General features: G+C 38.9%; 1 protein-coding gene across 7 annotated transcripts in view; it reads left to right on the top strand.

The window, feature by feature from the left end:
• CBFB (core-binding factor subunit beta) overlaps positions 1 to 18,284 on the top strand; it is a 51,041-nt gene extending 32,757 nt beyond the window's left edge. For 2 of the 7 annotated variants that reach the window (XM_035118369.3, XM_088672060.1), the window contains 3 exons: positions 2,605 to 2,721; positions 7,415 to 7,507; positions 15,916 to 18,284. In XM_035118369.3, the coding sequence (XP_034974260.1) occupies positions 2,605 to 2,721; positions 7,415 to 7,507; positions 15,916 to 15,984 (279 nt within the window). In that variant the 3' untranslated portion in view covers positions 15,985 to 18,284. Of the gene's footprint in view, positions 1 to 2,604; positions 2,722 to 7,411; positions 7,539 to 15,915 lie in introns of all 7 variants that reach the window. The other 5 variants (XM_035118368.3, XM_088672062.1, XM_035118372.3 and 2 more) reach the window with 3 other exon arrangements.
• The last annotated feature ends 2,289 nt before the right edge of the window (positions 18,285 to 20,573 follow it).

Here is a 20,573-nt window from a genome sequence, read left to right as displayed (position 1 = left end):
ATAGTGAAAATGGGGAATACCCTTTTAAGGATCATCAAAGTACATAACCATTGCTTAATGCAACAGGGATTTTCTCTATTCCTCTTCCCTTCTCCACAGCTGTCCCCTCTCTAGCATGGAAATTACCCCCTCCTACCCTTAACTTTGATTCATTGTGGCGCTGTGGTTCATTGTGACACGGGTGGCGCTGTGGGTTATACCACAGAGCCTAGGGCTTGCTGATAAGCAGGTCGGCGGTTCGAATCCCCGCGACGGGGTGAGCTGCCATTGCTTAGTCCCAGCTCCTGCCAACCTAGCAGTTCGAAAGCACATCAAAGTGCAAGTAGATAAATAGGTACCGCTCTGGCGGGAAGGTAAACTGCGTTTCCGTGTGCTGCTCTGGTTTGCCAGAAGCGGTTTAGTCATGCTGGCCACATGACCCGGAAGCTGTATGCCGGCTCCCTTGGCCAATAATGCAAGATGAGCACCGCAACCCCAGAGTAGGTCACAACTGGACCTAATGGTCAGGGGTCCCTTTACCTTTACCTTACCCTTAACTTTGATTCATTGTTATGTCTACACAGATTTTAACCATGGTTAACATTAACCGTTGTGTGATTATGGTGTAGAATTTGAAGCTAACCTCATTGTTGGCAGTTAAGGAATTATGCTCAAAATAATTTGGCACATGTGACTCATAACTTTAAGAAATCTCTATATATGTTGGGTTGAAAAGACCTCATTACAATGGTTGGAGCAAGTTGGTTGAAAAAAACTCTTCCTCCACCATTGGTTCCTTTCTTTTCGGCCACACTCCTTTTTCTTTGATGCTTCCCCCCCACACACACTCCATACGGTGGTCTTTTTATTTTCCTTATTTGCCCATTTCCTCTCATGCCTCTTTTGCTGCCACCACTACATATCTGGTAGCTGAACTGAAAAATCTCATGATAAGGTCTAACAATTTGCTTCTTTAGGTTGGCACCATCTTTTCCAGATAGACCCTGCTATATTAAACCTACCATAGTCATATTGGTTGGGCTTTTCACCTGCCACTAGAGGTGGTGACAGTTAGTACCTCTGCTGGTGCAGAGTAAAGGGAGGACAGGTAGGCAGACAGCAAGGAAGGAGGAGGGAGCTTAGAATCTGGTGACCTGGTCATGGCACAGACATACTACTTTCAGTGACTGGGTCAGCCCTGATTGAAGCTGCCATGGGTATGAGGTTTGTTTTGGCTTTCATTGTGACAAATAAATACAATGTTGAAAACTGTGTTTTTATTCATTTGCTTTTATATTACACTTTCCCCTGGTATTCTCAAAATGGCTAACAAAATTACAATTGAATATACAGAGTGTGTTTGCATGTCTTGGTAAGCCATGGACTCACAGATCATCCCCACTTCACTCCTTCTCACTACTGAGCAAGAGCAAGAAATTATGATCTTTGGCTTAGTAGAGCATATGAAGGCTTATTCTTGGCTTACTAGTTATGGTCTGTTTGAATGAAACAAACTATAATCCTCATTTCACAAGGAGTCCTAAGTTAAATCGTGCTGTGGGTTAAACCACAGAGCCTAGGGCTTGCTGATCAGAAGGTCGGCAGTTTGAATCCCCGCGACGGGGTGAGCTCCCGTTGCTCAGTCCCAGCTCCTGCCAACCTAGCAGTTCGAAAGCACATCAAAGTGCAAGTAGATAAATAGGTACCCCTACAGCGGGAAGGTAAACGGCATTTCCGTGTGCTGCTCTGGTTCGCCAGAAGCAGCTTTGTCATGCTGACCACATGACCTGGAAGCTGTATGCCGGGTCCCTCAGCCAATAACACGAGATGAGCTCCGCAACCCCAGAGTTGGTCACTGTAACGGTCACCCTACAGCTGGCCCGAGTTTGAAAGGGTTAACAATTGAGGACAGATGGAACCCAAAGGGGCGGGATTAGGCTGGCTATATAAACCCACCCTGGAGGGGGGAGGGGGAGTTAAACTGTGAGTTAAGATGAAGTTAAGTTAAAACTGTGGTGGAGAGTTGGTGTGAGTGAAGTTACATTTGAGCTGGGTTTAGAATCTGAGGGGAGGCATTAGTGGTTTATTGTTCAGCAAGGATAAAGTGTTAGACAGAATAAATTAGTGGACTTTAGCGGTAATAGGCCGGTAATATAGTTAGCAGTAATAGGCCGTTACAGGAGAAACTGTTTTAAGAAGTTAACAAACGTTATTTTTGAAACCACACACATTTGTACTTTAAATAAAGAAACTATTTTTATTCAGCAACATCCTTGTCTGGAGTAGTGATCGGGTACCAGTCCAATTTACTGGTTGGTGGCAGTGGTGATACCAAAGGTCGTTTGTGCAGGCATCAATAGACTGTAAAACATCTGGGGGTCCTGCACAGGTAAAGGAGACCGCGACAGTCACGACTGGACCTAATGGTCAGGGGTCGCTTTAACCTTTACTAAGTTAAGAGTCATAGTTTATTGCTCTTGATAACTAACAGGGAGGAGTGAAATGGGAGTGAACTTTGCATTCACAGTAAATTATCAGCCATGGCTTACCTATAATGACCATGGGTGTTGATTCATGCCTATGCATACAGTCTGCATTATCAGTATATGTCTTCTTATATTTCAGGTCTACCTAAAAGCACCTATGATTCTTAATGGTGTTTGTGTTATTTGGAAAGGCTGGATAGATCTCCAAAGACTGGATGGCATGGGCTGCTTAGAATTTGATGAAGAACGGGCACAGGTAAAGTAGGGAGCTTCAAACTTCCCAAATCTCAGTTATATTGTGAAGCAAAATTTGTAATTTTGGCATGCAGTACTTTATAACTTTGGATGGGGAAATTGTATAATGAGAAATTGAAAGCATAAGCAGGATCACTGTTTGGATTTAGTTGTTGCATTTTCAATCACATATGATCAGCATATTTCAATCTGTCTTTTTGTCCAAGGAAGAAGTCTCCCCACTCTCCACTTTTCCTTCAAAGAAAAGAAGATAGTAGAGAGTAGAAAAACCTCTGTCATGTTCTTTCAGTTTCCCTTGTCCTTTCTAGGAGGTCTGCCTTTGGTCTTAACTTCTTTATCTTTTTCCCTTTGCACTTCTGATTCTGATCTTCCATGTCCATAATTTAAAATGCATGCAAACCCTGTGCCTTCTAGTTCCACAGTCATCCTGCTTATTCTGTACTTAAATGAAAGGAAAACTGAAGCTTGCTTATACCTACTTGGGTAGCAGTAGGTTCACTTGCACTTGGGGCATTGAATAGTCATAGTGTACTTTACTGGTTATTAAACTAATCATGCATTTGTCTGTGATAACTGAATTCTTCATTAAGAAACCCTGAAAATTCAGCAACATAAAGCCTCTTATTGACCTAGACCTTGTATTAGGCTTTTCTTTGATGCTTCCATCTCATTCTCTTTTCTCAACTTTGGCCCCCCACCACCTCTTTTTTCTATAGTTCTGTACCTAATCCATGCATATTTTATCCAGGCCACCACCTCTTTTGTCTATGACCTAGCTTTCACAACTAACCTAGCACTCCTGACTCCACACTTCCTCACTCTTTTCATCCCATGAAATGCTAGAAACTGAAACAGTGGCAGATGCAAGGCTCACAGGTGACAATGAGTAGTTTTCTTAATAGAAAAATAATTGTCTTTGAATATAATTACATGGTAAGAGCCTGCTGGCATCCTGATGCCCATGGGAAACCCACAAGGCAGATTTGAGCACAGGGCACTCTTCCCTCCTATGGTTTCCAGCAAGTGATTTTTAGAAGCATTGCTACCTCCCAACTGCAGAGGCAGAGCATACCCATCATGGCTAGTAGCACTCAGTAGCCCTCTCCTCCATAAATTTGCCTAATCCTCTTTTGAAGCCATCTAAGTTGTTTTCCATAGTTGAACAATGCATGGCCTGTCCTGAATCTTCCAGCAACCAGCTTCATGGGATGTCCATGAGCTCTAGTGATATAAGAGAGGGAGAAAAACTTTTCTGTAACCACTTTCTCCATACTGCACCCTATTTTATATCATCTTACCTCTTATTCAACTTCTCTCTAAATGAAAAAGTCCCAAACACTGCAACCTTTCCTCACAGGGGAGTCACTTCATCCCCTTGATTGTTTTGGGTACCCTTTTCTGAACCTTTTCCAGGTCTACAATATCTTTTTTTCAAGTGAAGTGATCAGAACTATACTGCAGTATACTCCAGTATTCCAAATCTGTTCACACCCAAGATTTGTATAATGGCATTATGATGTCCTCAGTTTGGATTTAATTACTAATTAAAATACTTGTGCAGTTCACATCTATTTTACTTAAAAGTCGTAAAACAGCTTCTACCTATGAAATGAATTCTTCTCTTAGAAAAAGAGGGCTTTTATTTAATTATGGCCTTTTATTGAACATCCTGCTTTCAGTTGTTTGGGTCTTGCTTCTCTATTAAAAGATATTGATTTTTTTATTTTAAAAAATCGTATCCCTGAAAGACCTTGTATTATGCTGTTCCAACATAAAAATTGCCAAGGAGAGATGGAGCTGCTACTTAAAAGTATATCTTAATGAAAAATTTGCACATTGCCCTTCAGTGCATGCTGCTTGGGTGTAAGCTGATGTTTATTGATTGACAGGTGTTTGTATTAAAACTAAGCAAGGCCACAGGGGGAACTCTTCCACATCATTTCACAAAATAGCTTTAGGGTGCAGGAAGTGCCCTAGGCAAAAAAGGCAATTTGACAATTTGACATTCTCTCACTACAGACATTTTATTTTAAAATTTAATGTACTTAGTCCCTTGGTATATTAAAATGTAGCTGGATTCTGTGGTGCAGGACTTATTTAACCTGCACATCTTTGCAAAGCCACACTATTAAAGGAATATCATCATGCTGAATGTAGCATGCTGTACTTTGACAAATGTAGCTTAAAAGTTTTGATTATTTTTAAAAAAGACAAGATGAAGAAGAAAGGGTGTAATTCTGCCTGGGAAAAGTGCAAGAGAATTTCACTTTATTGCATATTGTTAGACAAGTGGCTCTTTAATATAGGTCAATTAGTTTGTGGGGAGGAGCAGGAGAAACTTGAACAACCTTGCTGCAATAAATGTTCAGAAATAAATGTTCTGAAGAACATTTAGAAATGTCTTTAAATTTTAAAACTTGGAAAATAGTGGGAAATAGTTTAGCATTTTAAAAAATATGACATTCCTATATTAGCATTTTATCAATGGGATTATGAGGAATTTTACTCTTAATATGGACAATATTTTCTTCTGGCAAAATAGCCTTATCAAAGAACTTAACTATTTAGTTCTGCTTGCCTAATATAAGTGTAGGAGAGCAGTTTTGCTGAGAGTTTTATTTGTAAACTAAATTTCTTCTCAAAAGAGTTTATGGTGGTAAGATTATGCTTTCTTTAGAAAGTTTACAATTTCTGTATTTGAAAATATTATGTAACTTTGGTGGATGGTAGTTCTAGACTTACTCGTTTTGTATTCTGATTTGCATATTATATTGCAATTCTTATTTAAGTACATCATGCTAACATGTTTTCAGAGTCCAATATTTTCTAGTGGCTCTTAGTTATCATCTTTTGTTATGTTACATTATTTACCTAACATATCTATCTATCTAAGGTGCTGTCCTCTGCTCACATGCAGAAGATTCACATAGAGCTTCTTTGTTGCCTCTCTTAATGGTGCTTTGGGGACATAGGCCCTTCCTAGCACCCTCTTCCTCAGTGGCCTCTTTACGACACAGGTTTTTTCCCTCAGCTGACTTATTACCAATGCAGGCACTATCTGGTCCTGATTCCTGTTTTCAGGATGAGCAGGACACCATGTCCTCTTCTTCTTTCTTCCCTCTCTAGTGATATGGTATGACTAGGGCTCCCTCTAGTCATCTGAACAGGAAGTCTCTATGGTTTTGAGTCACTGATGAGAGGAGAAACACTAGGACTATCCAGCAGGCCCTTCCTGTGCCATTTCAGCTAACCATGAAGCATTAGCAAATGCCTGCTCCTGCTGGCCAGCAGCAACACCAGCAGACTTTTCCAGCAGCAGAGCCATTGCTTCCAACTGGTCTGTGGAAGGGTGGTTTATCCTTTGTCCTCAGACAGGGAGAAGGGGAAGCTGTTGACTGATGACGATGTAAGAGCACCTTGCCTGTTTTCTGCTGAGGCTTTCAGTACTCTCTGTAATGTCCATAAAACTTTGAAGATTTCTCTACCCAAGCATTTGGGGGGGGGGTTGGGAGGCTGAGGAGGAGGAAGTATTTGAAGTGAGGGCTACCCCTGATGTCCAGCCAAATGTCCTTTTTCCTTCTAGTTTTAAGAAGACCATTTCTATGGGAGTGGGCCAAACCTAATGGGGTGCACTATTTGGGCTTGGCTCCTAAGAGGCTTGGCTCCTTGCCCAGATATAGCATGGCAAAGCTCAAGGTTTCTTTGGTAGATGCCCCATTTTCCCTATTCTGGCCTGGTGGCTGCCAGAGACATAGGAATGATTTCCCCAAGAATGTAGTGGATAGTTGTCCTGAAGTCTTTTGCCATAGGGCACATCAGGTCATGCCTCTGGTAGTGAGGGTCATTGCAGCAGCTTCTGTGGTGGCATGGTGGGCTTCTTTTCACTGGCTCTGCTTGAGGAGGTACGCTGTGGTTGCCATAATCACTGCCAGGGTCTTCATAAACTAAAGAAAGATTTTGCCTTCATGATGGAGGTGGGGCTGGATGCCATGCAGTTTGCCACCAGGGTTATGGCTACTGGTGGGGCCATTGGGAGACACCTGTAGCTCAAGACCTGGAATGTTGGTGCAAAATCCAAAACTAATCTGGCAACTGGGCATTTCTTGTGGGAGGTAATATGTGGGGATCCTCTGGAGGAATATCTGATGGAGACCAAGAACAAGAAGACACTATCTTCAGGGTCCAAGAAGGAGGAGAAAAAGAGATGTCACGTAGAGTAAATCTTTTTGCCCCTTTTGGGTGCCTATGGTCCCCAAAAATAGCAGGAGCCAGCGGTACCAGTGCAGGGGGCAGGGAGAGGCAGAGATTTCCCTCTTCTTCATGATTCTGCATGATCAGTAGCTCATCTCCTTAGGTGGTCTTGTTGCTCCGTTTCTTTAAAATAAAGTCACCTAAATCCAGTGGTTGCCCATATAGTGGGACAAAGCTGCCCTCCCAATACTAGCATTAATAGGATAGGACTGCACAGGTATACCAACAGAGCCTGCAGTGCTCATGCAGGTGTGCTCATGCAGTCTTAATCTCACCACAGTTCTGCCCCATATGGGTAAGCTATGTCAGTGTTTGGAGGGCCACGCCACAGCCCACTGCTGCCTAAATGATGTCTAGAGGTGAGCAATTGGAGAGGTTCCCCCCCCCACAAAATCAATGTAAAGGTGCTTCTTGTGTGACCCTGTACTTTTGGTTGGTAGCAGGAAGATGCATTGGCACAGCAGGCTTTTGAAGAAGCTCGGAGAAGAACTCGTGAATTCGAGGACAGAGACAGGTCTCATCGGGAAGAAATGGAGGTGAGAGTTTCACAGCTGCTGTCAGTTACTGGTTAGTACTCTACCAAAAATCTAGATTTTTTTCTCAATAAACTACTGCCTGGAGCATGTTGCTAAAATCCTGTTTTATTTTGATGTTGTCATGCGAATGAATCCTGTTTGGGTTAAAAGCATTATATTAGTACATTAAGGGTACAATTTCTTCAGTCAGTGCAATTTTGCCACTTGAAAGTACATTGCTGCTGATCTTAGAATCCCTAAGCTAAAACATTTTTTAATTTAAAATTATCTAAGCCAGCATTGTTAACTTTCACCTCTTGGACAAAGTAATTCAGACTGTGTGTCCTATTTCTGCATGTGCCACAGTAGTTACTGCATATGATAGAATTTTGCATTGAATTATGTATGTACATTGTTAAATAAAGAACCAAAGTTTGTCCTATCAATGGTATAGTAGACTGGCAGAGGGTTTTTTATAGAGCAATGGGGATAAAGAGACAAATGTGGTGCATATCTGTTGAAATATGCATAACATGCATCTACTATAAAGATTATTATTCTACATGCAGAATTGATAAAGTTGATTTGATTTGATATACACAGATTATATATGTGTTGTGTTGGTGTTAATATTCTGGATACAAATGGCAGAAACATTTCTTGCTGTGACAAGAGTGAGAGAAACAAACTTGATATGGCATATTTACATGACTACCACAAATAGCTCAGGGTTCCCTCCACCTCATGGCACTTCCAGTATAAATTAGACCCTGTTTAATAAATTTTCACCAATTTGCTGAGTGTCAAGTACCACCGGTACATAATCTTTTGTAGGTTTTCCTTAATAAGATAGCAGGCAGAGAAATTCATGGTTTCCCCCCATAATTTTTCCCATGCAGACAATTCTGTGTTGTAACCAATATCTATGGCCCATTTTGTCATTGTCGCCTTCACCATCTCATCTTTGGTCTCCTACTCCAGTAGCAGTTTATAAATTTTCTAGATTAGTTTATCATCCTTTCCTATTACAATTTTTCCGAATTCTGAACTCATTTCCACAAATCCCTTTCCCTTATTGTCTCTTTTAAATAACAAAGTACTGAAACCAATCTATAATATGATCCAAAATATCTTCTCTTTTTTTCGGGTGAACTCCTTCTCTAAACTCTATGAGTTCTTTATAAGTGTCTCACTTCTTGTCCATGTTCAACCTTATCACTGAGACCGCCTCAGCTGTTGATACCCATCTTGGGGGTTTTCTCTCTAAAAGATCTTTGTCTCTGCCAAACCGTGTATATACTTCTTCTTATGACATGGACACCTTTGTGCACCCTTGATTTGTTATAATGCAGATATACATGTCATCCAAAACACAGATCAAAACCTCCCAACTCTATAAAATGTTGGTATCTCTTAGCTCCATCCATTCCTTCATCCACCAGAGATATGCTGCCTCATATTAAAGTCTGAGGTCTGGAAGTGCAAAAACCCTTCTTTCTCTTATGTCTGCCAATTTTTTTTACTTAATTTGGGGGGGTTTCCCTGCCAGATAAAGTTTGTCACATCTTTCACTCTTTGAAATATTTTGGGCTAACAAGTTATGGCCTTTTAAATGTGTTTTGGGGAGAGGGGTTATTTTTGCTTTTGTTGGGTGGTATACACATTTACATACATACATACATACATACATACATACATACATACATACATACATACATACATACATACATGGGAAGTAATACTTGTTTAAAAATACTTCAAAACCAAATTAAATATTTTCCCCTTGTTCATTTCCCCCCAACTTTAATGCATTTTTAAAAGTAGTCTTGATCATGGAGTAAATTATCTTGGCTAGTTTCAGCATTGTTTCTGTTTTCATAGAGGGAAGATATAGAAAAGTTCATTTTAAAAAATCTAACCATGAAACATTGCTTTTTTTCACATACATATACAAAGTAGACCACTTAAAGTCTGGAATGATGAAGATTGAAAGTCTCATTGTTATAAATCATACCTTGAGCTGATGCAAAGTCTGCATATATATATAATGCATAGTTTAAATGGCTTTAATAGATACCACATTTGAGTTCAATGAAGACAGAGAAACCCTTGCAATACTTTGTCTGCCCCCTACCAAAAGAGAGGCGCCAACCCTTGGGAAGCATTCAGCCAAACCTTAGCAGCATATGAAAATGATCAGAATTTATTCTTTATTTATACAGCTTTCTTTCCTAGAAAAGATGTTCCTTTATTTTATAACATGCTGTGCAACATTTTTTAACTATTAAGAAGCCAGTAGGTTATTACATCTGCAAACAAATGCAACAAAAAATTATTACTGAACCATTCAAGCATAATCAGTCACATTTTTAAAATAATTTTGCTTAAGTGAAAAATTTCACAAATAAAATTATAAGAGCATGTTCAAATAACATTTGTATAAAATAGCAAGTCTCTTTTAAAAAAATACAAGACTGACATGTGCTTACTTGAAAGGAGAAAATATATGTACAACACAGAAATAATATGGAAACAAGTTATGGCACATAGCTTGAAACAGTATTTGAAAAATGTTTTCTAATTACAGCAGGCAATTTTTTTCTGAGCAAATAAGTTATATTAGTTATTGATTAAGTTTACACATCTGTGTTAAATGCAGCTGAGACTTTTTTTCAGCTGCTGAATTCTGCGGCTGGTACCTATTCTGCTGCTTTTCTGCCCTTTCAAAGAATTGCAAAATACACCAACCTAAACAAAATCCAACATTTCTGGAACTGCAGGGTAAACTAGAATTTTATGCTAAACACCTCACCCAGCATCCTTCAATCTCTGTAGCAGGGATTGAGAGTTGAACTAAAAGTACTTTGCATATCTCTCTGTCTTTCCTTATGGACAAGCCTGCACAAAATAAGCATATTTGCATACTACAACTGCTTTTTGTGCAAATTTTAAACAAGCCATTGAAATTAGTTTTTCATGGTAGAGAATGAAGAATATTAAGCCCCTATGCTATTTGATAGTTGACAGAAGGTTGACAGTTTGAGAGCAGGAAGGATAATAAAAATAAATGTCAAAATGATTTTCAACAAACCATCTTTGATTCTTTGCTGGTCATGCTTCAATAAGCATAATATGGCAAAATGTCCAAATCAGTTCAGACAAGAACATTACAAATGCTCTGTTTACTGTACAGTGGTGCCTCGACTTACTAATTTAATCCATTCCGAAGGCACCTTCATAAGTCGAAAAATTCGTAAGTCGAAAAACACCATTGGAAACGCGATTTCCCATAGGAATGCATTGGAAATGGAAAAATTCATAAGTCGAAAAATCCCTATCTAAAACTGCCGCGGTTTTTTCCCGGATGTCGAGACATTCGTAAGCGCAAGGCCATTACCCCCATTCGTAAGTAAAAAAATTCGGTTGTCGAGTCGTTCGTAAGTCGAGGTACCACTACTTTTGGCTAATGTCATGGACAGGAGATTTCCCAGTGTATTTGTTAATATTGTGGTAGCACTCTTACCCCAGCATAAAGGTAATGTGACAAAAAGTTGTTTTCTGTTGTTGAAAGACAGTAAATGTGCTAGTCACTAAAGTTTCCAAACTCTTTTCCTATCCTAGTGTTTTGTATAATTTTAGTAAAAACAACCAAAATAAGAGTCAAAGCTTTAAAGGTGTACCTATTTAACAAATGTATGTTAAATTAAAGGTTCTAATTATCACTAGCTGTAATTTATTTTCCATAAAACTGCCAACTAAGATTTCACTACATGCATCTGATGAAGCAGGCTTCAGTCCACAAAAGCTTATGCCAGAACTGTCTTCAAGACGTCACAAGAATCCTAGAAACAAACCCCTCTGAATTATTTTTTTAAAAACCCAGAGTTTTGCAAATAAAAGTAGCTATAGAAATAGAATTCAACATGGCTCAGATGACGCTTTTCATTGGACCAGTTGTGTCTAGGGGAGGAGGAAAGCAAGCTTTCAACATGCAGCCTGGAGGCATCAGAAAGAAGAATGCAGTCCAGAGTATGAATATAAGAAATAAATATGTCTTACCCCTTGATGGATTTTTGTATAGAGAGTTTGAGAAGCTGGCATGTAACATCAGAATATATGGTGATAGAAACATTACAGTGGAACCTCGGTTTATGAACACCTCGGTTTATGAATTTTTGGTTTATGAACGCCGTGGACCCATCTGGAACGGATTAATTCATTTTCCATTACTTTCAATGGGAAAGTTCGCTTCAGTTTATGAACGCTTCAGTTTATGAACAGACTTCCGGAACCAATTACACCCATGCTTCAGTTTATGAACATTTCAGTTTAAGTACTCCGTGGACCTGTCTGGAACGGATTAATCCACTTTCCATTACTTTCAATGGGAAAGTTCACTTCAGTTTATGAACGCTTCAGTTTAAGTACTCCGCGGACTGTCTGGAACGGATTAATCCACTTTCCATTACTTTCAATGGGAAAGTTCGCTTCAGTTTATGAACGCTTCAGTTTATGAACAGACTTCCGGAACCAATTGTGTTCATAAACCGAGGTACCACTGTACTTTGCATGCTTTAAAATTCTGAAATTACCAGGTGGTCATTTCCTTTAATAAGGAAACTTTATCACAACATGAAATTGTAGCTGCAAATTGAATCCTAGCCATCTAATACTTTCCAGTTTCACTAGTATCATATCTTTATGTCTATGAAAGGCAGCTAAATATCCTACCTTTCTTATGGGTTTTTCCCACTAGGATAAAATGTACTTTCAGTAGAGAAAGTATTGTTTCATGTCTGGTGGAGATGCTATAAATATATAATTACTATTGATCACTGTCAGTCACTGTCTCGCTGGTGCTCAGCCTCTTTCTAACCTGCATTGACTGGAAGAAGTTGCTTATATTACAGTATTGCTTGACTTGCAAAATTGATCTGCATTATACCACACTCAGCATTGATTTTGGACAAAATGTAAAAGGGTTTCTTAGTATGGCATTCAGTTGCACTTTTTATGTATACCATTTGCTGCTAGATAACATCTTTACAGTGCAATCCTTTGTGTGCTTACTCAGAAGACGTAAGTTCCAATATGTTCAGTGGGGCTTACTCCTAGGAAAGTTGGATTGCAGCCGTACACAAATAAGGCTGTGCTATTCTGTTGCCATGAAGTATGAGAGAAAGTGAACCTTGATTAAGTAACACAGAAGTTTATTTTTCCCCCAAAGCGTTTCAGTAACAAAACAAAAATGCTTTTGTTTTGAAATGCTAATATATGTGACTTAATACTGTATATATGTAAATATTTTATTTTGCATTTTTAAAGAAATGTCGAATTGAAATTTACTGTGATACAATTCAAGTTACAGTATTTGACATTGCAGTATGTATCTGCCATCACCATCACAATCCAGTGCTTGAATACCCTTAGCAAAATGGTTGTAGCTTCTGTCTATTCTATTTCCCACTGCATTTCGAAAAAAGTGTCCTTATATGGACTACCTTTTCATTCAGTTTTTCTTCGCCATTTGTGAAACAGCACCAAAAACCTGCTTCTTACACAAAAAGCTGTGTTTGGTATCAGTTGAAAATGAATGACACTTACAATGTAAGTCACTATTTTTTCCTTTTAAGTAGTGATTTATATCCAGGTACACCCTTCATATCTCTCATGGATACCAAAAGGTCATATAAAAAGCAGCCCTTAGCCTCACATCATCTACTTCTAGTACAGATTTGGGCATTTCCCCACATCAGGTGGGGCAATGACATTTATGTACAAATTGAGAGAACAGATTTGAATTTTCTGTGGTTTTGCAGAGAATTCTGGGTTATACTTGGTTTGTAAAGTCGCACACATTAAAAGAAGCACAAGAAGCTAAAGAACTCCAGTAAGAGCACCTTAAATTGTGTGTCTCGGGTAGCTGCCTGCCTAATCTGCCTGTATGACACAGCCAGCAGCATCTGCAGGAGTTGCCATGAACTGGGTCATGGGGACTTCTTTGTTCATGCTGAAAATTGATTAACAGTACAAACTAAGTGCAGTTGCTGAGGTTGAATTTCATACACTCAGACCATGAAACAAAGAACTGTCTGTAAAACACTTTGTTTATCTTAACAGAACTAAAGCTTAATTTGTATATATGGAATCTTGCCTTATTTATTTGCTTTGCTAACTTGAATTGCTTAAACAGTTATGGTAATTCATAATTTTTCATTTTGAGGTAGCCAAGACAATAATATGCAAGTTGAGAGTTAATTTAACTAAAAATCATTTTAAATTTTTACAATTTCTGCCACATTCAGGGCCCCACAAGACAACTCCCCTGGTGCCAAACAATGTCCACCATAACTAGATGCCTATGATGGTCTTTGTTTTTTACTAATGTACATTTTGGAGTTTGGCTAACAGGCATGAACTAGTTTTTAGTTCAACTTACGTTACTATGATGTGTTTTAACTATGTCTACATGTACTGCCTCTCTCTTCCCCACTTCCTTTTTTTGCTAAATACTGAGGACCAATTGGTATATAATAATTACCAAGGCCCTGTCCCAAGGTATTTTTTCCCTTAGGAAACTGCCAGTAAAACTTGGTTCCATGGTATGATGCATTCTACCAGATCAGGGGTGCTCAGCTTCTTAAACACTGAGAACCAAATATTTCAAGGAAGTAATGGGTTACAATAGGTGCCTATATCAATCTGAAGTTCTGCCAGGTAGTACTAATATAGAGATGTTTTCTTTTTTAAAGAAAAAACATTAATATGATACACAAACATGTTATCTTGGTTTTCAGGACAGTCTTGGGCTACAGAAAGGCGGGGGGGGGGATTTCCTAAGGGAAGGGTACGTTAGAATTCAGATGGGCAATGAAGACCACCAAAGTTGCTCCTTAACAGGTTTTTTATTAACAGGATGAGGAAAATAAAGAACAAAGCATGAGGAAACAAACAATATCTTATGGTCCCTTCTGTTGCCAGAGAATCCTTTCCCTTCTTCTGCTGGCAACTGGTCAAACTCCTTACAGTCAATTTGTGCAGCATCAGTGTTGACAATGGTCTTCACTGAGTTTCCACTGGCCCTTGGTGGGCTTTGGCCTGATATAAACACTTGAGCACTTGTTCTTGGGATCAGCTTCCCATGACCTTGTCTATGATTATCTGGGAAGGCCAGAGGAATAGTCATAACAAACAGCAGACTCCACTTCTCTTTACCCACAAAGAGTGCAACTGTTGGGAGGAGAGATTTGCAGCTCCTTGTAGCATACAGAAAAAATGCTGTGACTGATTTTATTTTGAGGCTCTTTTGTAGTCTTTTGTGGGTATAAAAAGGGATAAAAATATAATAATAATAATAATAATAATAATAATAATAATAATAATAATAATAATAATTATACCCCGCCCATCTGGCTGGGTTTCACCAGCCACTCTGGGCGGCTTCCAACAGAATAATAAAATAAAATAATCGATTAAACATTAAAAGCCTCCCTAAACAGGGCTGCTTTCAGGTGTCTTCTAAAAATCTGGTAGTTGTTTTCCTCTTTGACATCTGTTGGGAGGGTGTTCCACAGGGCGGGCGCCACTCCCAAGAAGGCCCTCTGCCTGGTTCCCTGCAATTTGGCTTCTCACAACGAGGGAACCGCCAGAAGGCCCTCGGTTACTGGACCTCAGTGTCCAGGCAGAACGATGGGGGTAGAGACTATTATTTCTAGTTTTGCTTAATGATGTTTGCTTAACTTTTTAAACAAAATTCATTTTTTCAATGAAAGCAGGTTGTCAAAAATGTCACTTGCCATTTAGTAAATGCATCCTTGGTGCTGTTTTTAAGTTTTTGTCAATTTCCTCTTTTTTTCTTTCTGAATAAAATCAATACTAGCCCAGGTCAGGAATAAGGGGAACCACTGGTTTCCCCTCTATGACTGAACTAGGCCACTGTTTCCTTCATGATTTATAAATTCCTGTCTCAGCCAAGCCAAGAAATGACTTCTACAGGTTTTCATAAGGTCTGGGTTTTATATTAGAATATTTGGATGAAGGTGAGTACATGGAAATGGTCTTTATGCCCCCACTAAAAAGAAAAGTACAATTTCCATTCCTGTGGCATAAGTAGAAACTGCTTACAACCGAGTGGCAGCAGTGGCAGAGAAGCTTGTTCTTCCCTTTCCCAGGGTTAAGGCTGCCATCTCATATCCTAACCCTTTTAACAGCTGGGAGAGCCAGCCCTGCTAGCTCTATGGAGCCCTTTTCGATGCCAAGGCAATTGTGGGGAAGAGCATGGGGATAGAGAGGACCATTTTTGTCAAGTATTCATAGTGTTGGTTTACAATGAATATTGATGTATAGCATTTGAAGCCATCTTTTGATTTAAAATATTCAATACATTTTAACTCTCTTCCTCCTTTCTCCACCTTTCCATGTTAATTCAGGCAAGAAGACAACAAGACCCTAGTCCAGGCTCAACCCTAGGAGGTGGTGATGATCTCAAACTTCGTTAAGTGAACAACAGCTGTGCCATGAGTGTGACGCTTAAACTTGGCAAATGATGGAATTTAAAGACCAGAAACTGTGATAACTGGGTATATACTATAGTCTATTCCCTGACCTGCGGCAACCAAACTATCATGTCCCGCCATGGTTTGCACTATGTTTGTGTTGTATTATCTGCATTTCTTTACTTTAAGCATGTTGCCAATGGGAATTTGAAATTCTTGTTTCTCTATGCAAGCTTATAATTTTGTTGGCACTATTTTAGTGACAAGAACAATTAATGCAGCTATAAAAACAATTCCTCAACTGTAATATTCATTCATTTCAGAATAGGTCAAACATTGCAGAATAAAGTTTTTTCTGACTTTTTTTAAAAAACAAAAACTTTTAAAATAATTTTTATATGGGCTTTTGGAAGTTTGTTTGTCATAGTGTTCTTGCTTTTACACATGCGTTCTTTGTGGTATTGTCTTTTTATGCACTTTCTCTTCTCTAACTTTCAACACATTTATTTCTTTTTGCATTATGCAGCCTAGACCAAGTAACAGTGTTGTCAATTGATTTACTGAAATACATGTTTATAAACTTTAAAAAACACACACTCCAATATACCATGAAAGATTGTTAACTTAAAGCTAATGTTTTAGATGGCAAAATGTCTAAATGAGATTTTAATCTGTCCGCATATTCTGTTGTAGATTCTGTTCTGTAGTTAATGTAGTTCAGATAACCTGCTGAAACTCATTGGAACTCATTGCAGTATGGCTCTTCAGGGACTCTGTAACATAGCTGCCAAGTTTTCCCTTTTCTCGCGAGGAAGCCTATTCAGCATAAGGGAAAATCCCTTTAAAAAAGGGATAACTTGGCAGCTATGCTCTGTAAAAATCTGAAATGGGATACTCCAGCTTTCTGATTACATTTGACATTACTCTACGATGGCTGAGGGTGAAGCTGATATCTTGAATACAATCATGTTGAAAGTAGCTGCTTAACTCTTTTTGTATCCTTTTCTTTAGCTTAGATTAAAATATGAATTGGTACGTTTGAATTGTATGCAAAACAGTCTCATATTGGCCCAAAGTTGCCTTTGGTGTTTTTTTTTGTTACTTAACAATTTTGTTATGATACTTTCCAGTGGCGTAAGATTTGGAGAAAATAATTATTAAGGATTGTTCACTTTTGCACTTCAGTCCCTGCTTTCTTCTATTATATTACTCAATAATACTGTTTACCAAATCTTGTGTCAAACCAGTTTTGTTTCTCCATTTGTTATGTGGCATGAACATCAATCTAATCTAAATTATTATTTTAGACTTTACACCACAGCATTCATTTTCTGTGTTAATATGAGTAGAATGCAACATTCCTTGTTAATGCTGGTAGTTGAACTTATAACAATTACAGATATCTGAACAACTTCCCTAGATATGACAACTCTGAATCTTTTTTAATACTCTTAACAGTCATCCATAGGTACTGTCCCAAACAGATCAATTAGAAGAAATATGTTGCTCATGTTAATATTTTTCCATGCACATTTTCCTCATCCAGTGAAGAAAGAATGGTCCAAAAAGTGGCTTTCTGTTGCTGTTCCATTTTTGTCAGGGATGTTCCTTTCCTTTGTATTTCAAATAGAATGGTGTTTCCTAATTACTTCTGATAGTAGTTTCAAATCATGACTACACAAATTATACTATTGCATATAAACATTTGCTGTCAGTGTGTAAATAACCTTTCCCCCCTATTATCTAGAATTTGGCTACTTAATGGCCATGTTTGAATGATCATATCTCAGCTTAATAGCCCAATATAGAAGTAGATGTTTTGCTCATGCACACAACCCCTTTGCTCCTCTTTTTGCAGTAATGGATATTAAACCCGGAAGATTCTAGTTAACCATCGTTTTCCTGTTTGCCCAAACCAGGAAATGATAGTTACAGGTTTCCTGGTTTTACTACCTGCATCATCAAGGGACGAACAGAGGTGCTGTGTGCCCAGGCAATAGACTCATTCACATATTGGCTTGTTGAGCCAAGATACAGTTGTCCAAACTGGGCCACTGTGTCTTAATGCTGGCATTAAGATCACAAGCCCTCTCCCTGTGCTAGCTAGTGCAGACCTGCTAAACTTAAAAACTTTAAGTTATTGATGCAATTTGATATTTTTCCATAATTTCTATTTAAACAAGAGTTGCATCATCTTCAAACTCATCTCTTTAAGAGTTGCCTTAAGCTTCAAGATTGCTTTTGCTATCTTTTTGTGCTATGTTAACCTTACGTTTATAATAAACATATGTGAGTGAAACAAAGTGGTTGTAAATTACTTTGTAACATGTAACTGTCAACTGCTTATATGTGCCATTGTATGCTTAGAGATAAAGGACAGTTCAGCAAATATTCCAAAGTACTATCATTTTTAGGGGACTTGTGGGTTGCTTATTGTGACATCTTGGGTTTTTTTTTAATCCTTTTATTTTCCTTTTAAGAATTTTGCTAATACAAGTTGAGAATAAAGAAGTTTAGTCGTGTTAAATCATACAATTATTAGATATTTAAAAGTTACATTTTGTATCTTTTGATTAGGTTCTGAAACATCCAGAAACCAGTTTTGAAATCTACAGTGCTACCTCTGGTTAAGAACTTAATTCATTCCAGAGGTCTGTTCTTAACCTGAAACTGTTCTTAACCTGAGGCACCACTTTAGCTAATGGGACCTCCTGCTGCTGCCGCCACGCCACCAGAGCACGATTTCTGTTCTCATCCTGAAGCAAAGTTATTAACCTGAGGTACTATTTCTGGGTTAGCAGAGTCTGTAACTTGAAGTGTTTGTAACCCGAGGTACACTGTACTTCTGACAACTTCCCTCCCTTCATTGCATTGCATTGATAGGTAGGAGTTGCTCATCATCACCAGAGAGCAAAAATGTTCTTCCTCTGAGATCATTTAGCTTGCCCCACAGATCCAATTTAAAAACAAGCAGTCTTTGAGGTCATGGGGCTGTATGAAGAACCCCAGACCTCCCCTCCATCCATTAGAGTTGCAGAATGCCTATTTTGATTATTGATTATTTAATTTATATACTGCTTAATATGTTAAAAATATATCTAAGCAGTGTACAAAAATCTAAAGCAGCAACAGACAACTTAAACAAAATATTACAAATACATTACACACACACACACTACACACACACACACACACACACACACACACAGAGAGAGAGAGAGAGAGAGAGAGAGAGAGAGAGAGAGAGAGAGAGAGAGAGGAACCTTGGTTCTCAAACCGCTCCGTTCCCGAATGTTTTAGCTCCTGAACGTCGAAAACCTGGAAGTAATGGTAAGTGCCAATCAGAAGCCACGCCTCGGAACGTTTTGGAAGTCGAACATCCTTCCGGAAAGGGTTACATTCTCTCACTGCTTTTTATGGGCAGACCCAAGGTTCATGGTACTGTCTAAGGCTACCCATAGCTGTGTCCCATTCAGCTCCACTCTCCACACCCAGCTCCAGGTACAGCAGATTTGTTGAGTTCCCCGGGGAGTCCAGAGGATGCGGAAAGGGCTCCTCTCCACTCGCAGTTCTTTCTTTATGCGCTGTCCTCTCCTCCTCCAGCTGCTTTACTATCCCATGTCAGGGCATGCTTTTATTTTGCATTTGTTTTGACTGAGGTACTCAATGTCACTTTTATACTGCATCCTGCTTTTCAATACACTACGGTATATAAGGGCTTGGGATGACACTTCATTAAGAATTTAATGGCAGAATTGATCTGATTCTCACTAAACAATCGGCAAATCTGCTTCTCAAATTCAAACTCTAGCTTTTTTACTGCAGTGGAGAAAATACATTCAATATAAAGACTTTGGATAGGTGGGTGCATAAGGTATTGAGTTAGAACAATACCTTTAAAACACAACTTAGAGGTGAAAATATATTTCAAGGAAGACCCTGGTGCAAGTGTTTTTAACCTGTTTCCACAAATGCTTATTGAAAATTCTCACTTTCTCAGAGAGATTTGAACACTGCTGCCCTTCTTTTCTTTTTCTCGTAATATAGCCCTGCTGTTCAAAAAGCTGGCAGTGGGCTGTTTTTATGTTTACAATCAATCAAGCCACATGCCAATGAGTTCACCTGCTATTCTATTCGTACAAATAATATAACTGTATACATAGCTTTCTTGGATAGAAGGTGTCAAAAATAGCCAGATATGCACAGGTGCATACTGAAAAGAACATTTAGCAGCTTCTAAGCACTACACATTTCTTTAACTTTACATATTACAGGGAAATTACTCTCATGAAGACTGTAGCAGGAAATTCATGGAAGCAGTGAGGATTTTTTTGTTGAGAGCTTTTTTAAAGTATGTGGGAGAGGTGCCAAGGGCGGTGCTTGTACACACTGCCCTTGGGTCTTCGAATGCCAACAGAAAACAGTACATACAATTGTAAGCAAGGAGGAGGAGCCAGTCCTGTCTGAAATTCCAGAGAGACACTGCCAGTCAAGTGTAAATCGGGTCGGCAAGGTTTACCTCGCCTGGGCTGGTTCACTCCAGCGGAGATGCCTCCATGGGCTGGATTGTGCGTGTGCATGAGCATATGCGC

This window comes from Zootoca vivipara, chromosome 6 (assembly GCF_965207765.1).
Source record: "Zootoca vivipara chromosome 6, rZooViv2.hap1.1, whole genome shotgun sequence".
Lineage (NCBI taxonomy): Eukaryota > Metazoa > Chordata > Lepidosauria > Squamata > Lacertidae > Zootoca > Zootoca vivipara.
The sequence above is the reverse complement of the archived record's forward strand: the minus strand, read 5'-3'. Positions and strand labels throughout refer to the sequence as shown.